Below are 14,841 nucleotides of genomic sequence, written 5' to 3'. Positions count from 1 at the left end.
AAACAATTAATTGAACACAAAATGTGATTTAAAAATACCACATTAATTTGCAGACCTTGGTGGTCTTTGGCAAATCCATTTCAGGTGATAACTGCATGGAGCATCATTCCAGGCCTTAAAGGGGTTGCTTCTGAGAAATGTCGCTACACAGTCCTCATTACCCACATTGTTGGGCTCTCCATCATTCCAGTACCTGAAACAAAAATAATAAGTTGGTGAGCGATAATAACTGCTCTTGAACGATATGTTAAAACTATTTACTAATTGCTTATTGATGTTTAAGACATGTATTATTGCCACAGCTGTGATTGTTATCACAACAGTTCCTACAATCCCAATATTTGACTTAAATTAATTATCTTTTGCCTTTTTGTTATATCTCTGCATATGTCACTGTTACCCCTCAGTCAGTCTTGTTCCATCCAGCCATTTCCAAGTCCCTTCCTCCTCCGTATCTCTCAATCCGATCCAGAAACCTCTGGGGCCTGTGTTTTGAGGGTCGTTATAACCGTTTGTCAAGCTAGTTATTGCCAGCTGCCAAGACCGGAAATGTACAAACACAAACATACACATGTCAGTGGGGCAATGTGAAGTATTTCCTTAAGTACTGTACATTTGAGGTACTTGTACTCCTTGTTATGCGACTTTATTCTTCTACTCCACCACATCTTATACTACATACAGATTGCAGTTTTTCTTCAGTTTGGGTGATTTCTAAATGTTTTTTGATAAAAAGAAGCGAGCACTATTTCAATCCTCTTGGATCAGCTGGAAAATGCATTGTTGCAAAAGCTAAAGAGTGGACTTTTTAGATATATGTGGTTCTCACAGGCCATCGATGCAACAAACAGATTAAGCATAGCTATAGAATAAACTACCTAAAAGTATCATAAGGAATTACAATTAGCACAACGCGCAACAGTAATATTAATTCAAAAACATAATACATAAATTGTAATAGTAAAATACTGACAGAACATTTTACTGCTGAATAAATACTTTACGTCATACTTAAAGGTAATTTTGCTGCTAATACATAATTTTACTTAAGTGCATTTTTTAAATTCAGGACTTTTACCTGTAGTAGAGTATTTCACACGTGTGGTATTGGTACTTTCACTTAAAGTAAAGGATGTGCATATGGGTTCCACATCTGATACACGTACAGTACATTCATTTATCATGTTGGGTTCTATCTTACATTGACCTCTTATACTGCTCAGATATCAAATGTAAAGCATTATAAAAGCGAATTACAATAATTGAATGGCAGAGTTTGTCCAGGAATATTAATGTGTTGAGTAAATATGTTGAGTCTTACGTGTTTCTCTCTGCTGTCTATCACCGCTAAGTCACTTCCTCTGATTTTGCAGAACTCTCTGGCGTCATTCCACGATCTGCGTAAAATATCATCAGACAATGTGAAGTAGTAGCACGCTGAGTTCATGAAAGTCCATCCTGGTAGACAGTATCTGCAGCCCTCCTCTGTTGCCAAAGAAAATGAAAACATAATGTGTTGTTGTTTGAGTCACAATAATGATGTTTTTAAACCTTGATAACACAAAAAATGTGGTAATAATATATCAACTAAACAAAAGCAGCTCTTACTAAGCATTGGGATGTGGGACTTCAACGCAGAGATTTCAATGTGAATTTGGTCATCCATCTTTTCGTAGTATTTGGTTTCTTGTACTCTGGTGTGCAATCTCCCATTTGGTTAATTGCTGTTCACCGAGCTCTCTTGCCAGCTGTTTCTTGGCTTCATCCCTGCTTTGGATTATAGTGTTGTAAGAAGCCTTTAGTTTGGCCACCTCGATGCTGATGTCCGTTATCACCTGCCCATCAGTTAGTTTGTTATCTGTAAGTGGTCAAGCCAGAGTGTTTCTCAAGTTAAAAAGTATTAACGGCATAGGTGCATTCATAATATATAATAATATATGTCTCAGTTATTAGACTCCATTCTTATTATTCCTTCTCACATTGATTGATTGATATGCACGTATAAAAGTTAGACCAATTACATTAATATATCTAAATAATATATATATATATATATATATATATATATATATATATAATTTAGATATATTAATGTAATACTCTACTTTAAAACATGAAGTCAAAGGCTGATTATACTATATATAGATATTATATTTCTGCTTTTTTTGTTGTTCTGATTTTGATGATTCAGATTAATAATACAAAATATAAACCATCCAAAATCATTATTATATATTATTGTAGGTTGAAAGCTACCCAGCAGTATATAAGTAAAGTAACTCAAATGAGCTCTCCTTCACTAGCTGCTACATTAAAAGTGACTGAATAAAGTGATGAATGCATACATACTTTTACTGTTAGTACTTTCAGTATATTTTGATGTTAATACTTTTGTAATTGAACTTGGGTACGATTGTGAATGCAGGACCTTGACTTGTAATCAGAATTACATTTATTGACCAAGTATGTGTTCACCTAGGGCTTACAATGAATTTGAGACGTCAATACATAACTATCTGAGGAGAAAAGAGTTAACAGTGACTTACAATAGACTCCCAGGCCAACGTCGACTGCTAGTAGAACCACAGCAAGCACTGCCAGGCTCACTGTAAGCAGTTTGTGATGATTCAAACGGGATCCAGGTCTCACCATCAACATGGACACTACACAGAGACATGGGGGGTCAATAGCACTAACTGTGCAACAATATACAAACAATGCAATATAATATTAAATAACATACAGATGATTGACAAAGGTAAATGAAAACCAAATGAGACACTTGATGTTGTTTTCTTCTTTTAATTTGTCTCTGTATATTGTAATAGAAATATGTATTAGTTGAGCTATACAGTGATTAAAATATATACTTAAAATATATATACTCTATTACTTAAAGCAAAACAAGGACACATGTTAAAAGGCCATAGAAATACCACAGATATGTGTTTCTCATAGTACTTTAGAATCTGGTACGAGTCTCTTAAAGAACAGATATAACATTCTCACTGATGTCCGTTGATGTTGTGTATTCAGTTGTCATTTACTATACCTTGTTGCTTCTCTTGGTATGAGTAGAGAGTGTGATCATCTTCACTGAAGTCCTCTTGATAAATCATTTTCTTATATGAACCATCAAAAGTAACACCTGAATTTTCTCCTTCCTCCATTTTGACTGTTAAAAAGAGAGCAGCCTGACGTGACAGGAGGACAGATTGTTTGTTAGGACCTTGCCCTGTGTGTGCGTGTGTGTGTGTGTAACATTACAAACAGAAAATCAGGTTCATTTGTTAAATATTTACAGGGGCTGAAGGTGATTTTTTTTTTGTTGCTTTGAAGGATTTCTAATGTAGTCAAACAGCCACGCTTTATAAGATTCTTTAGGTATCACTTATGTATCATTTAGTATGATTTCATAAAATCATTACATGGCTGACATGTTCTACTATATAAGTGGACATATTGTGTTTTCTCAGATTTGTTATTAAGTTATAGTAACAAATGGGGAATCAACAAGTTAATACAATGTACCATGGGCAGATGTGTGCACTGACCAGTGTTGTAATGATGTGGGACATTTTTGCACCAACTTTTTTCTGCTAAGATAATAGATACAAATGCATTGTCTGCTGTATAGACTAGCACTGCACATAGATGTGCAACACATTATGTGTGTGATATTAAATGGTCACAAACAAACATGGATGCTATATGTATCGAGCTCCAATTTGTTTATTTGAAAGATTTTGCATAGACACAACATATTTGTCCAGTTATTGTGATTTACACTTGAGATGCTTCATGTTTAGCTCGGCTGCATTTCACAAATCCAGTTATATAAATGTTCAATGCAGTTTCCATTATACCATTCTCCCTTAGTATCAGTCAAGTGATAAAAAGCAGCACAGTTCCCACTCTGAAGTCCTTCATTGGAAGGCTGCCCACTTCTCCAGTACCTTGAGAAAATCAAAAATTATTCAGAGACAAATGTAGTTCCACTATATTATAAATCGATAGTAAGAGTTAACAGTCGGTGAGATGCTTACGTTGTTTCGACCTCAGTCACATTGTTAACCCAAACCCATGTTCCCGGTATCACGACATCAGTGAGGCCGATCCAAAATCCGTTCTGCCACCACAAATTGCTGCTTTTCAGAGTTGCATAGTTATCAGTTATGAGTTGCTGAAAGAGAGCAGACACAGGAGCTGGACAATGGTTTGGACATGAACACCACATTTTCTCTCATACATGATACGAAACAGAGCCATGAAAATGTTACTTTGTTGAACTGTAAAACCAGGAGACATTAAATTAGTATTTTTGAATTCAGAGAAAATGATACACTAGAACTATTTTTATTTATTTCAGTGATGGAAACCCACCTGCTCAGCTAAGTTATTGATCACAAGTAGGTCGCCCCCTTGACTTATGCAGTGTGCTCTGCTATCCGGCCAGTTCTTTTTGGAGTTGGACGCATGGTGAGAAAAATAATAGCAGGATGAATTAAGAAGCCTCCATCCTTGAAGGCATCTGCCACAAGATTCCTCTGTGTAAAACAGTAGATTGGAAATAACATTACTTGTCATAGACATTTTGTTTATATTCTCTAAAAATGATTATGATACATAACAAATACATACATTTTACAGGTTTACAGCTGGGGGTTTTGACCATTGTAAACTCACTGGTGTGTACCGCCAAAGATAGTTTGGAAGTCCGTCTTACCTACGGCAGTTTTATTAGACTGCAGATTTGTCTTCTCTGTCTGTAGGGTCTCCATCTGTGCCTGAAGTCTGTCAGTGTGGATTATGATCTGCTTTAGTTGCCGCTTTAGTTGCAGATGGTTGTCGTGCTGTGTCACTAATTGTGCCTCGGCCTCCAGTTTAGCTTTGATGATATCACTGTTGTTGTGGAGATGGTTCAGCTCTATGATGATTGGGGAAGTAGCTGAATGAGGAACTTGAAGGTTCTCACCTTTGGCACCTGAGGCATAAACATGTGTCATTAGAAACTGTGGCAACACTGGTGTGTGTGAACAACTGTGGTAATGACTGATTGAAGAGGTCAATGGGCTGTGGGAAATTATGATATTAATTTTTCTCTATTTTGTGACATTTTACAGACGAAAATATAAGTAAATGAATCAACGAAGTATTTGGCAGACTAATTGACAATATTGATAATATAAAAATATTAATTAGTTACAGCCCTATAGTATCGTATCCTCGTAATGTATTACAATAGGGCTGAATCTGTATTAAACATGGACGCAGTCTCTGTGTCGTCACCCTTGTATTTCTGAAGAGCTCTTGTGAAGCTCAATGTGTAGCTTGGGTAGCGTGGGTGACGCTGCAGAGCAGACAGTTAGCAGCCAGCGACTTGGTACGGCACCCACCTGTCACTCAAAGCAGCCACGCCCTCAATTATGCATAACTTTAAGCGTCAATATAATTTTGGTTGGTGAATTATATAAAAATTCACCCATGCACAGTTGTCATAAATGGCGAAATTAGCTGGCCAAAAGTGTTTTTTTATACAAGGATGTAAATATGTTTATTATTGTTGGAAATTGGGGCATTTTAACATAATACAGCATATTAACCGGTAAAATACTTACAGTAAATCCCAATGACAACAGCAGTAATCAGCAGAACAGCATCCAGCAGGCCCAGGCTGAGGATAACCACTCGGTGGTGTGGAAACACAGATCCGCCTCGCTCTGTACACAGACCATAGGTTCCTCAAAGGTAAACTCTTAATATTATATTTCATCTTAAGTTAGACCTACAGAATAAAATCAAGAACAATATCATGGTGACCTTCTAATAGGTTACACATAATTTGATGGTTATGATTATAGAGTTAAAATCATCACGTTTTGAGTTTTAAAACCATGGAATGTATCTGAAGATTATATTAAGCAGCTTCATACATTTCAAACCTAAGTCACCAAAAGAAGTGAAGTTACAGTGAGTCATTTTGAGAGAGACAAGAGAGAAAAGAAGTAGGACATTGGTCAGAAACTGTCGAAGATTTAATATTGTTGTTGTTTGTTCTAAGTTAGTTATACCTTGTCCAAATGTTTGATGGTGAGAGCCCGAATATCCATCTGTGTTGAAATCTTGAGAAATATTCTGTTCAAATGATAATTCCTCTCCTGGTTCTGACTGTGACTGTGAGTTCTCCATTATGGTGCAAATGGTGCCTATTGATCTGCGTGTCTCCTGATAAGGTGTGTGTGTGTGTGTGTGTGTGTGTGTGTGTGTGTGTGTGTGTGTGTGTGTGCGTGTGTGTGTGCGTGTGTGTGCTAATGTCAAATACCTACTTTGTGGTGCAATATTGTTGATTTTTTACTGACTTTAAATAGAAGACATTTAGAAACTTCCAAGGGGATGTCCATTTCCCAGATCTGATAAATGTGATGTCCTCTCCAAAGAATGTCACTGGATGAAATAAAAGTCCATGTGAGCCTCGGCTCTTATTTAAGGAAGGTCTTGACCTACTGGTTTCAATGTGTTAGTGACCAACATGTAACCTGTGGACCCAACAGCCCTGTTGCTCAGTTTTACAGGAACAGCAAACTATCTCTATTGATATAGTTATTCATATAATCAGTTAAGTGTGTGCACATAGAATGAATATGACGTATCTAAATGTACATGCACAGACATACGGCTAAATACCAGCAACAACGCTGAACAATCATTTGATTATAAACCGTGTGAGACATCTCCCGAAATGTGAGAGTAGCTTTGCTCTCCATGTTTCAGTCTTATACAATAACTCATATAGTCAACTCCGACCACAGTGTTCACACACAGCACAGCGCTACATCATTCTTTAGAGCAAAGTGCCTATATTAAGATGATGTGAGTTTGTCAGAGGGGCAAAGACACTGACAGCAGAGTTAGAACAGAACAGGTTAGATGTTGAATGAGTATGACATCACAGTGATGATGGTGCAGTGTTGATATTGTAATAAAGGTACAAAAGGGAAGCACAGGTAAGAATAAACCAACCGTCTCTTTATTTTTTTAATTGTCATTATGTATTGCCTTGTGATCAACACATGCTCACTCTTCCTTGTAGGAATGTTTGGTTCTAAAATAACACAAATATAACATCTGTATTTTCGTTTGTTCGACTAAACTATCAAACAAACGATGAGGACACACACGGACCTCTGCAGACTTCCGGAGCCTGTCAGTATGCTGACAGCCCGGTGACAGTTCAGGGGGGTTTCTGCGGTAAAGCGATGTCTTCTCGTTAACTTAAGCGCTAGCCAAGTCAAGTCTAGCAGACTTTAGTGCCATGACCGGAAATACGCTCTGTTGGCCTTCACCGTAAAATACAACGACAGCGCTCTCGGAGACATGACTTTTATTCTGAAACTTCAAAAAGTGGACTGAACGTCCTCGTTTGACTTTTGTTACGCTTGACGCTGTCGAACTATTTACACGTATTTTGCTAGGTTGTATGTGTCTTTTTTCTTCTTCTTCTCACATTTTGTGTGTGTGTGTTGTTTGGCTTTCAAGGCATCTGGTAACTTAGTACGAACACTTTGAAAGGCCTCCTTACCAGTCTCTCCGGGAAACATGGCAGACGTGTGTACGGGTTTGTAGGAGTCTTTCCGAAAGAGTTGTCGTTGGGCCTGTTCGGGTTATTTACGTCACTGCCGCTGGCAAACATGTCGCTGGGGGACTATGAAAGACATTTCGACTCGCTAAACTCAGATTTGGACGGCGGGTCAGTGGTCAGTGAGCGATCAGCGTCGGGCACGTATAATGGCGAAGAGGAGAAGTTGCATTACATTCCTATCCGGATCCTCGGAAGGGGGGCGTTTGGTGAAGCGACCCTGTACAGAAGAACAGAGGTAAGTTGGATTTACGTCCCAGCAGTGTGTGTTTTCTTTTGTTTAAAAGGCACTGGTCGCACTTTATGCCGTGCAACAATAACGTTCCTTCATGAAAATGTTGTTGTGGAAAGTGTTTATTTCATTCGCCATATTTACCTCAAAAACAGGGCAAGGGAAATATATGTATTGTGCAAGTTTACAAGGTCCTCACAACTTGGACAGGCATGGGGTTTGCAGTGAGAAAAGACTAGAACCACGGTGAAAGCACACTGTAACTAGATGTGTCAAACGTGTGTGGTTAACAGTGCTGTCCAGGATGTGCCTGTCTGGCTCACTGCTCCTGTTTCCATACCCCTGTGAGACATTCCTGAGTGAGAAGTAGATGCGTTACTTTCCCCTTTTTGCTTCTTTATCCTGTGATCCAGTTGGCAAGATTACAGACCATGCTATCCCCTCCCTTCCAAAAATGCATTGTGAACCAATTATAGTTCACATTTTTCTTCTTTGTCTTTTCTTTGTATTATAATAAGCGCTGTAGACACAATGTTGACCTGTGCAGGAACAAATCTGGACGCTATTATTGTTGTTTTTATTGTTATTTAATGGCATGTCCCCTGTGGCTTATAGGACAACTCTCTGGTGGTGTGGAAGGAGGTGGAGCTGAATTCCCTCTCCGAAAAGGAGCGCAGAGATGTTATGAATGAAATAAGCATCCTCTCCATCCTGGAGCACAACAACATCATAGCCTACTTCAATCACTTCATGGATAAAAACACCTTGCTCATAGAGTTGGAGTATTGTAATGGTAAGTAACTATTTAGTCCACTCTGAAGATTTGATTGAGATTAGTTTGAATGCTGTTTATCTGTGACTGCATGCTAAATGCCCCTATCATCACAGGAGGAAACCTGTATGATAAAATCAACCACCAGAATGGGACACTTTTCAGTGAAGAGGTACGAGTGCACCGATACAGGGCCTGTGTTATATACAATCAGACTGTTCTCTATTATATATTCTCCTTTTAACTTGTTTCTTTAGGTGGTCATTTGGTACCTGTACCAAATAGCCTCAGCTGTGTCCCACATTCACAAGGCTGGCATCCTACACCGGTAAGTTATCCAGCACATTGTCATGCCCTCCATGGTGACATCTGCAGGAGTTTTTTGGATTTTTTTGGTAATGCAACCATCCTTTTCTTTGTCTTTCAGGGATATCAAAACTCTGAACATTTTTCTGACAAAGACTGACCTCATTAAGCTGGGTGACTATGGCCTCGCCAAGAAGCTAGACTCTGAGTTTTCAATGGCAGAGACTGTAAGTTGTCATCCCAATATATTTTACCAGACTAAAACTATGATTTGATAAATATAATTTTTTTTATCTCATCTTCTTCTTCTTTTTCTGTAAATCCAGTGTGTGGGAACTCCATATTACATGTCACCTGAATTGTGCCAGGGATCAAAGTACAACTTCAAATCAGACATCTGGGCCATGGGTTGTGTCATTTTTGAAGTCTTGGCTCTTACAAGGACATTCGATGCAACGGTTGGTCTGTTAACTTGCTAGAAATAGTCTCATTATTTGCGTTATTCTAAAAATGATATTCCCCCACTCCAGAATGAACACATTGTGCTGCTTGTGTCCACCAGAACCCTCTGAACCTCTGTGTGAAAATAGTCCAGGGCAACTGGACCATGGAAGTGAACTCCGATGTGTATTCATCCGCATTGATCAAACTGGTGTATGAGTGCCTCGATCAAGTGAGTGACGAGAAGCCAACCAGAGAAGAGTTGGATTGTTATGAAACTAATGATTTGGTGCCAGAGGTTACACTGTGTGCTCAGCAAAAAGCTGGCCTCTGTGAGGGTTGTTCAGATTCTTGTGATCTTTTTGTGTTTTAGGACCCCGTAAAGAGGCCTACATCTGATCAGATTCTGGACCAGCCACTCATCTCCTGCTGTAGACAGTAAGTTGATTGAAAGGGAAAAGAGTGTTTTCATTAGGAACATTATTTAGACTCTGTTGGATTCAACAGAGTGTAAACACCCATGACAACCCACTGACAACTTGGTTCTCTTTCAGGGAGCTTGAAGAGCGAGTTGCCCTGCTGAATTCAGCAATGAAAAAGCCAAAGTAAGTCGTTAACAGTTGTTTCATATTCTCCATTGTTAAAGCCCTTTCTATAGTCCCTGAAGTCATATTTTGTGGTATTCAACTCACTTGATGTCCTGGATGCACCACAGGCTGAGTACAGTGACTGACACCCCTGTTGCTGTGGTGACCACACGCTCAAGGGAGGTGTACTTCTGGGGTGGAGGGAAGTTCACCCCCCAGAAAATGGATACGTTTAAAGGAGGCAGCATTGCCCAACATGTGTGCGCAGGAGAGAGTCACTTTGCAGTGGTGACAGTGGAAAAGGAGCTGTACACCTGGGCAGTGAGTATTCACCACTTCCCATCATTCTGGGAGAGATATACTGGATTGAGTTGTTCCCTAGCTTCACTACAAGGAGCTCTCTCAAACTTCTCTTCAGAATGTCCAAGGTGGAGCCAAGATGGTGGGCCAGCTGGGTCAGGGAGACCAGTCCTCGTACCGGCAGCCGAGGAAGGTGGAGACACTACAAGGGAAGGCCATCCGCCAGGTGGCATGTGGGGCGGACTTCACTGCCTGTGTCACCGGTGAGTGATAACATCTTCCGACAAAAAAAAACAAAATGTTCTGTAAAGATGCATTTTTAACCCTCTGCTGCTGCTGCTTTTACAGATGAGGACCAGATGTACATGTTTGGGTCAGACTATTATGGCTGCATTGGAGTGGAGAGAGAGCTCGGCATGGAGATTTTGAAACCAGTGCTTTTGGAGTTCTTTGAGGAGCGGCCTGTCCGTCAGGTTTCATGTGGAGACAACCATGTGGTGGTCCTGACTCACAGTGGGGACATCTACTCCTGGGGCTGCGGAGAGTATGGTACATGGAGTTGCTGTATTTACTGTGGCTTTGAGCTGTGTAAGCCTCTGCCAGATTGGTTTGGATGTTATAGCTGTAGCCAGCAGGTGGAGATAGTGGTCTTTTTAAAAATACAGTCAAAATAAGCGTTCTCAGTAGAATTTACTCTATTTTCATGGTGCAGGGCGTCTCGGCCTGGAATGTGAAGATGACTTTTCTTCTCCGATGCAAGTAAGATTTTCTTTCCTGTTCTGGCATACTCTTGGCCATCTGTCAAGAGGCTAAAACCATGCAGGATTCAGTAAAATATAAGTGTTTGTTAAGCAATATGGTCACATTTGTAGCAATCAAAAGTACTGTCTGTTGTCTGGTTTTCCCAGGTGGAGATCCCTAAAGGCGCCACCATCTCCTCAGTGTCATGTGCAGGCGATGGGACCTTCTTTTTGACAGAGACTGGCAAAGTCCTAGCATGTGGAAACAATGAGCTCAACAAGCTTGGTCTAAACCAGGGAATCTCTGGTCTAAAAAACCGCCCTGGAGAGGTACTGGGCTATACAGACAGGACTGTAGTCATCAAGATTTCAAGGGATGCAGCTATGTTTATTTTTGGTTTCTTTTTCTGTTCAGGGTTATCAGGGGATCCCGTACATCACTACACTGACTTTGGTGAAGCAGCTGGCGAGGTTCAAGATTAAGGTCATAGGCCCAGGGAAGACCCACACAGCTGTCATTGATGGTACCGTTTAAAGAGGCTGATTATTTTTCATGGAAGTGACATTTTTCTCCATTTTTACAGAAACATCATTGTACATTATTTTTCACTTTGCAGAGCGTGGTCGTCTGATCACCTTTGGTTGCAACAAGTACGGACAGCTAGGTGTGAAGGACTTTAAGAAACACCAGGGTGTCCAACTCCTTGTCGGACCCTTTGGAGGGAAGATAGTGACCAAAGTGTCTTGTGGGGACGGCTTCACCATTGCAGCCACTGAGGGTAACACCATACCTAGTCCTGTTGTGCTTCTGTTGCAATACTATCTACTTTTCAGAGTTTATTTCTTTCCAGAAGCCGCTGACCTTTGGTGCTGGGGATACATCACCACCTGTTTTCGTATCCCTTTGCAGACAATCACATATTCGCATGGGGAAACGCAGGAAACGGGCGACTTGGGATGCCAGCTGATAAGGGATTTGGTTCAGAGGTGTGCCCTGCCATGCCAAGGCCTATCTTTGGTTCCCTCCACCATGTACCAGACCTCTCTTGCTGTGGCTGGCACACCATTATCATAATGGGTTAGTAATCACAACCAGACACTTGCATTGTGCCCTCGTGAAAGCAGCCGGCTGTCTAATATAATATATTTTCTCCTTTTCAGAGAAAGTGCTCAACTCCAAGACGATTCGCTCTAACAGCAGTGGACTATCAGTTGGGAGTGGTATGTCATTTTCTTTGGTCACTAATTTGTGTATTCATTTATTTTCTTTACTTTAGGTATACATGTACATCCACATGTAATCCTGAAAGTCTACATTGTTTGTGTCTGTGTGACAATGTATTCATGTGTGTGTGTGTGTGTGTGTGTGTGTGTGTGTGTGTGTGTGTGTGTGTGTATGTATATATAGGACTAGGCCAGGAGGCATCTACATCTACCGTGGAGCTGGACAGAGAACCTGGTTCAGAGACGGGGTGTCGTGACAGGGGTCTTGGTGGTACACTGGAGGATAATACGGAGGAGTGCATGAAGGCTCCGATGATGTCACTGACCAGTCAGACTGGGGAAAGCTCCTGCCCTTTCTGGCTTAAAAAGGTTTGTTATCATGAAAGCACCAAGGAATAAGGAAACGTTTGTTTGAATGGTAAAACAAAAACCTCTGAATGGAGACTCTGGGTTCTAATTCAGGTGGACTTTCATCCAATAGGAGCTTGAGAATGCAGAGTTCATCCCGATTCCAGATGACATATCCATACCTGACCAGCTTTCTTCTATCTCTGAGAGCGTCACTCTGCCTTATGAGGATTTGAAAGCACTAACGGCTGCGGCAGAAGCAGTCGGCACTAAGAAAGACCTATCGGTAATGCCACAATAACTGTCCTTTCACTTATTTAGACATGAGTTATGTACTCCAAATAAACACTTTTAGAGTGTCACAGTCCTGATGTTCATACTGTCCACTTTTATTCAGACTAAACGTATGAGCTGTGATAAAGTCAATGGACTGGAGGAGGCTGACGTCTGCAAAAAAGGAGCAACAGGCGCATGCTGCAAAGCAAGTTGCGAGGTCACACAGGTATCAAATCTGCACTCAGCACTGCAAATTATGACCTAATCATTACACACTGTTGTCACAGTATTTGACAGGAGAGCTTATTTTGCAGCTGCGAGAGACGGTCGCTAATCAAGATTTGAGGATCCAGATGCTCGAGAGGCAGGTAAGACGTGTTTCCCAAGAGCCACCTGTCTGCCTCAGTGCTGAGTTGAGTTTGACCCTTTGTGCACGAGTAACGGCATGCATTCCTGTCGCCTCTAGGTTAACGAGCAGCAAAAGGAGAATGAAAGGCTCTGGGCAGCAATCAATCGTTCAGCGCAAAGGGAAGCAGGATGTGACAATAACGGAAACCATCCCTCTGATGCCCGAATGCCCGGGGACGGAGGAGAAAGAGGAGGCGCATTCACAAACCATGGGGGCCGATCTACAGGGGCCAGTGTGTGATTTCAACCTGCAGATGTCTTGATTGTGGGTGAAGTGTGAATAGCACATATTGAGTCAAACAAGCTGGTTAGATGGAGATCGGAGGCTTGGTTGGACATGCAGTAGAGGCTGCAGCCTCGTGCCCATTCACAGAGGTTACATGCCGTGCACGCTGAGTTGCATTATTACAATCTGTTACATGTGTAATACTGTGTAATACCTGGCACACTCTCATATGCACACCTGTGTTCACCTGTGTGCAGTAATCTAGCTCGTTTTTCCACAGACTGAAATGTTGGCTGGATTCAACATGAAGCACCTGACATCTGTGAGAGACAATCACCATAGTGATCATAGTGTTATTCTGTAATGTGAATGTAAAGTTTTGGTGGTATTGTTAACTTCAAGGGATGTCACCAGTGAGGCGTCGGTCCTTAGTGCCTCATGTATTAATATTTATCAAATAACACATAAGATCATCTAATGCATCCAAATATAAAGGTTTCTTGTCAATTGTTGAGAGATGGGCTGCCGGGATGTCGTCCAGATTCATCTTGACTCATGTTTTCGCCATCTTCCAATTTGAAACCATAACTTTTTATTATATCACTTTATTTTTTTATTATTTTGATTTCATTCGATATTCTTGAACAGTGAAAGTAATACAGTTTTTCCACATTTATGAGAAATGCTATTCTAAACATATTCTAATTATCTCGTGCAAATATTTACTTTTTTACATGTGCATGTTTTATTATCATATGAAAGTATTTGTGTGAAACACGAAACTACTGATTTCATTTTTTTAACAGTTATTTACTTAGTTACTTTTTCTACTGCCTTCTTTAACTCTTGAATTCATAATGGGGAAACACGTGAAGGTCTGTGTCTTCTTTGTAACATGAACCATTTTCTTTTAATGTGAATGCATTTATGATGGAGCTTACCTTGCAGCTATAATGTTGTATTCCTATTGCATTTTTAACTATGTTATCTGTCGTTGGTACGTTCTGAAAAATTCTTTGATGTTTTGCCGTATTTTGCATAATTTGTGAAAACGAGTGTGAGTGTGTGAGGCTATTATTATTTTAATGCTGTTAAATACAGTCAGAGTGCCTTAGCAAGCTATTGAAACCAAAATGTGTGCAAATCTGAAAATGCTGTGCCTTAGGTGTTGACAGCATCTAAAAAATATGGTTTACTTTTTTGTCAGCAGTTAACCAATCGGTGTGGCGATGTAACAGTTGTATAAACATTTCTCTCTGTCGCGCTGTTGCTTTTTGCTTTGTTTAAAAGTCATTAATAAAACCGTTGTCTTTTGTTAATAGTCAATATTTTCCACAATGTTGGA

General features: G+C 40.2%; 3 protein-coding genes across 3 annotated transcripts; 1 reads left to right on the top strand and 2 right to left on the bottom strand.

Moving 5' to 3' along the window:
* Positions 1 to 42: 42 nt before the first annotated feature.
* LOC117751577 (C-type lectin domain family 4 member M-like) lies at positions 43 to 3,170 on the bottom strand. The gene is given in 7 exon segments (XM_034563507.1): positions 43 to 193; positions 401 to 534; positions 1,322 to 1,485; positions 1,609 to 1,684; positions 1,686 to 1,858; positions 2,547 to 2,663; positions 3,053 to 3,170. Coding segments are annotated over 7 exon segments (933 nt in total).
* Positions 3,171 to 3,713: 543 nt separating this feature from the next.
* Positions 3,714 to 6,330, bottom strand: LOC117725276 (CD209 antigen-like protein E). The gene is made up of 6 exons (XM_034525347.1): positions 6,072 to 6,330; positions 5,619 to 5,720; positions 4,727 to 4,984; positions 4,384 to 4,547; positions 4,047 to 4,183; positions 3,714 to 3,956 (listed from the first exon to the last, which is right to left on the bottom strand). Exons 1-6 carry the CDS (start codon positions 6,187 to 6,189, stop codon positions 3,806 to 3,808), a joined length of 930 nt encoding a protein of 309 aa, XP_034381238.1. The 5' UTR covers positions 6,190 to 6,330; the 3' UTR covers positions 3,714 to 3,805.
* Positions 6,331 to 7,256: 926 nt separating this feature from the next.
* LOC117751703 (serine/threonine-protein kinase Nek9) lies at positions 7,257 to 14,815 on the top strand. Its single transcript, XM_034563660.1, has 23 exons — positions 7,257 to 7,874; positions 8,484 to 8,661; positions 8,757 to 8,812; positions 8,898 to 8,968; positions 9,068 to 9,173; positions 9,273 to 9,404; positions 9,509 to 9,619; positions 9,761 to 9,825; positions 9,942 to 9,992; positions 10,103 to 10,295; positions 10,393 to 10,537; positions 10,623 to 10,823; positions 10,987 to 11,033; positions 11,183 to 11,344; positions 11,430 to 11,538; positions 11,632 to 11,793; positions 11,925 to 12,092; positions 12,176 to 12,235; positions 12,423 to 12,607; positions 12,720 to 12,872; positions 12,984 to 13,088; positions 13,177 to 13,230; positions 13,329 to 14,815. The coding sequence occupies exons 1-23, from the start codon at positions 7,689 to 7,691 to the stop codon at positions 13,509 to 13,511; spliced, it is 2,883 nt and encodes a 960-aa protein (XP_034419551.1). The 5' UTR covers positions 7,257 to 7,688; the 3' UTR covers positions 13,512 to 14,815.
* The last annotated feature ends 26 nt before the right edge of the window (positions 14,816 to 14,841 follow it).

This window comes from Cyclopterus lumpus, chromosome 22 (genome assembly GCF_009769545.1).
Source record: "Cyclopterus lumpus isolate fCycLum1 chromosome 22, fCycLum1.pri, whole genome shotgun sequence".
NCBI classification, from domain to species: Eukaryota; Metazoa; Chordata; class Actinopteri; order Perciformes; family Cyclopteridae; genus Cyclopterus; species Cyclopterus lumpus.
This window is presented reverse-complemented; position numbering and strand designations above follow the sequence as displayed.

Coding starts and splice junctions, on each gene's coding strand:
- LOC117725276 (XM_034525347.1), bottom strand. CDS start 6,189: ATGGAGAACTCACAGTCACAGTCAGAACCAGGAGAGGAATTATCATTT. Junction 4,184..4,383: donor TCAATAACTTAGCTGAGCAG/GTGGGTTTCCAT, acceptor GCTCTCTTTCAG/CAACTCATAACTGATAACTA. Junction 3,957..4,046: donor GTGACTGAGGTCGAAACAAC/GTAAGCATCTCA, acceptor GATTTTCTCAAG/GTACTGGAGAAGTGGGCAGC.
- LOC117751703 (XM_034563660.1), top strand. CDS start 7,689: ATGTCGCTGGGGGACTATGAAAGACATTTCGACTCGCTAAACTCAGAT. Junction 9,826..9,941: donor CTCATCTCCTGCTGTAGACA/GTAAGTTGATTG, acceptor GTTCTCTTTCAG/GGAGCTTGAAGAGCGAGTTG. Junction 12,608..12,719: donor GCCCTTTCTGGCTTAAAAAG/GTTTGTTATCAT, acceptor TTCATCCAATAG/GAGCTTGAGAATGCAGAGTT.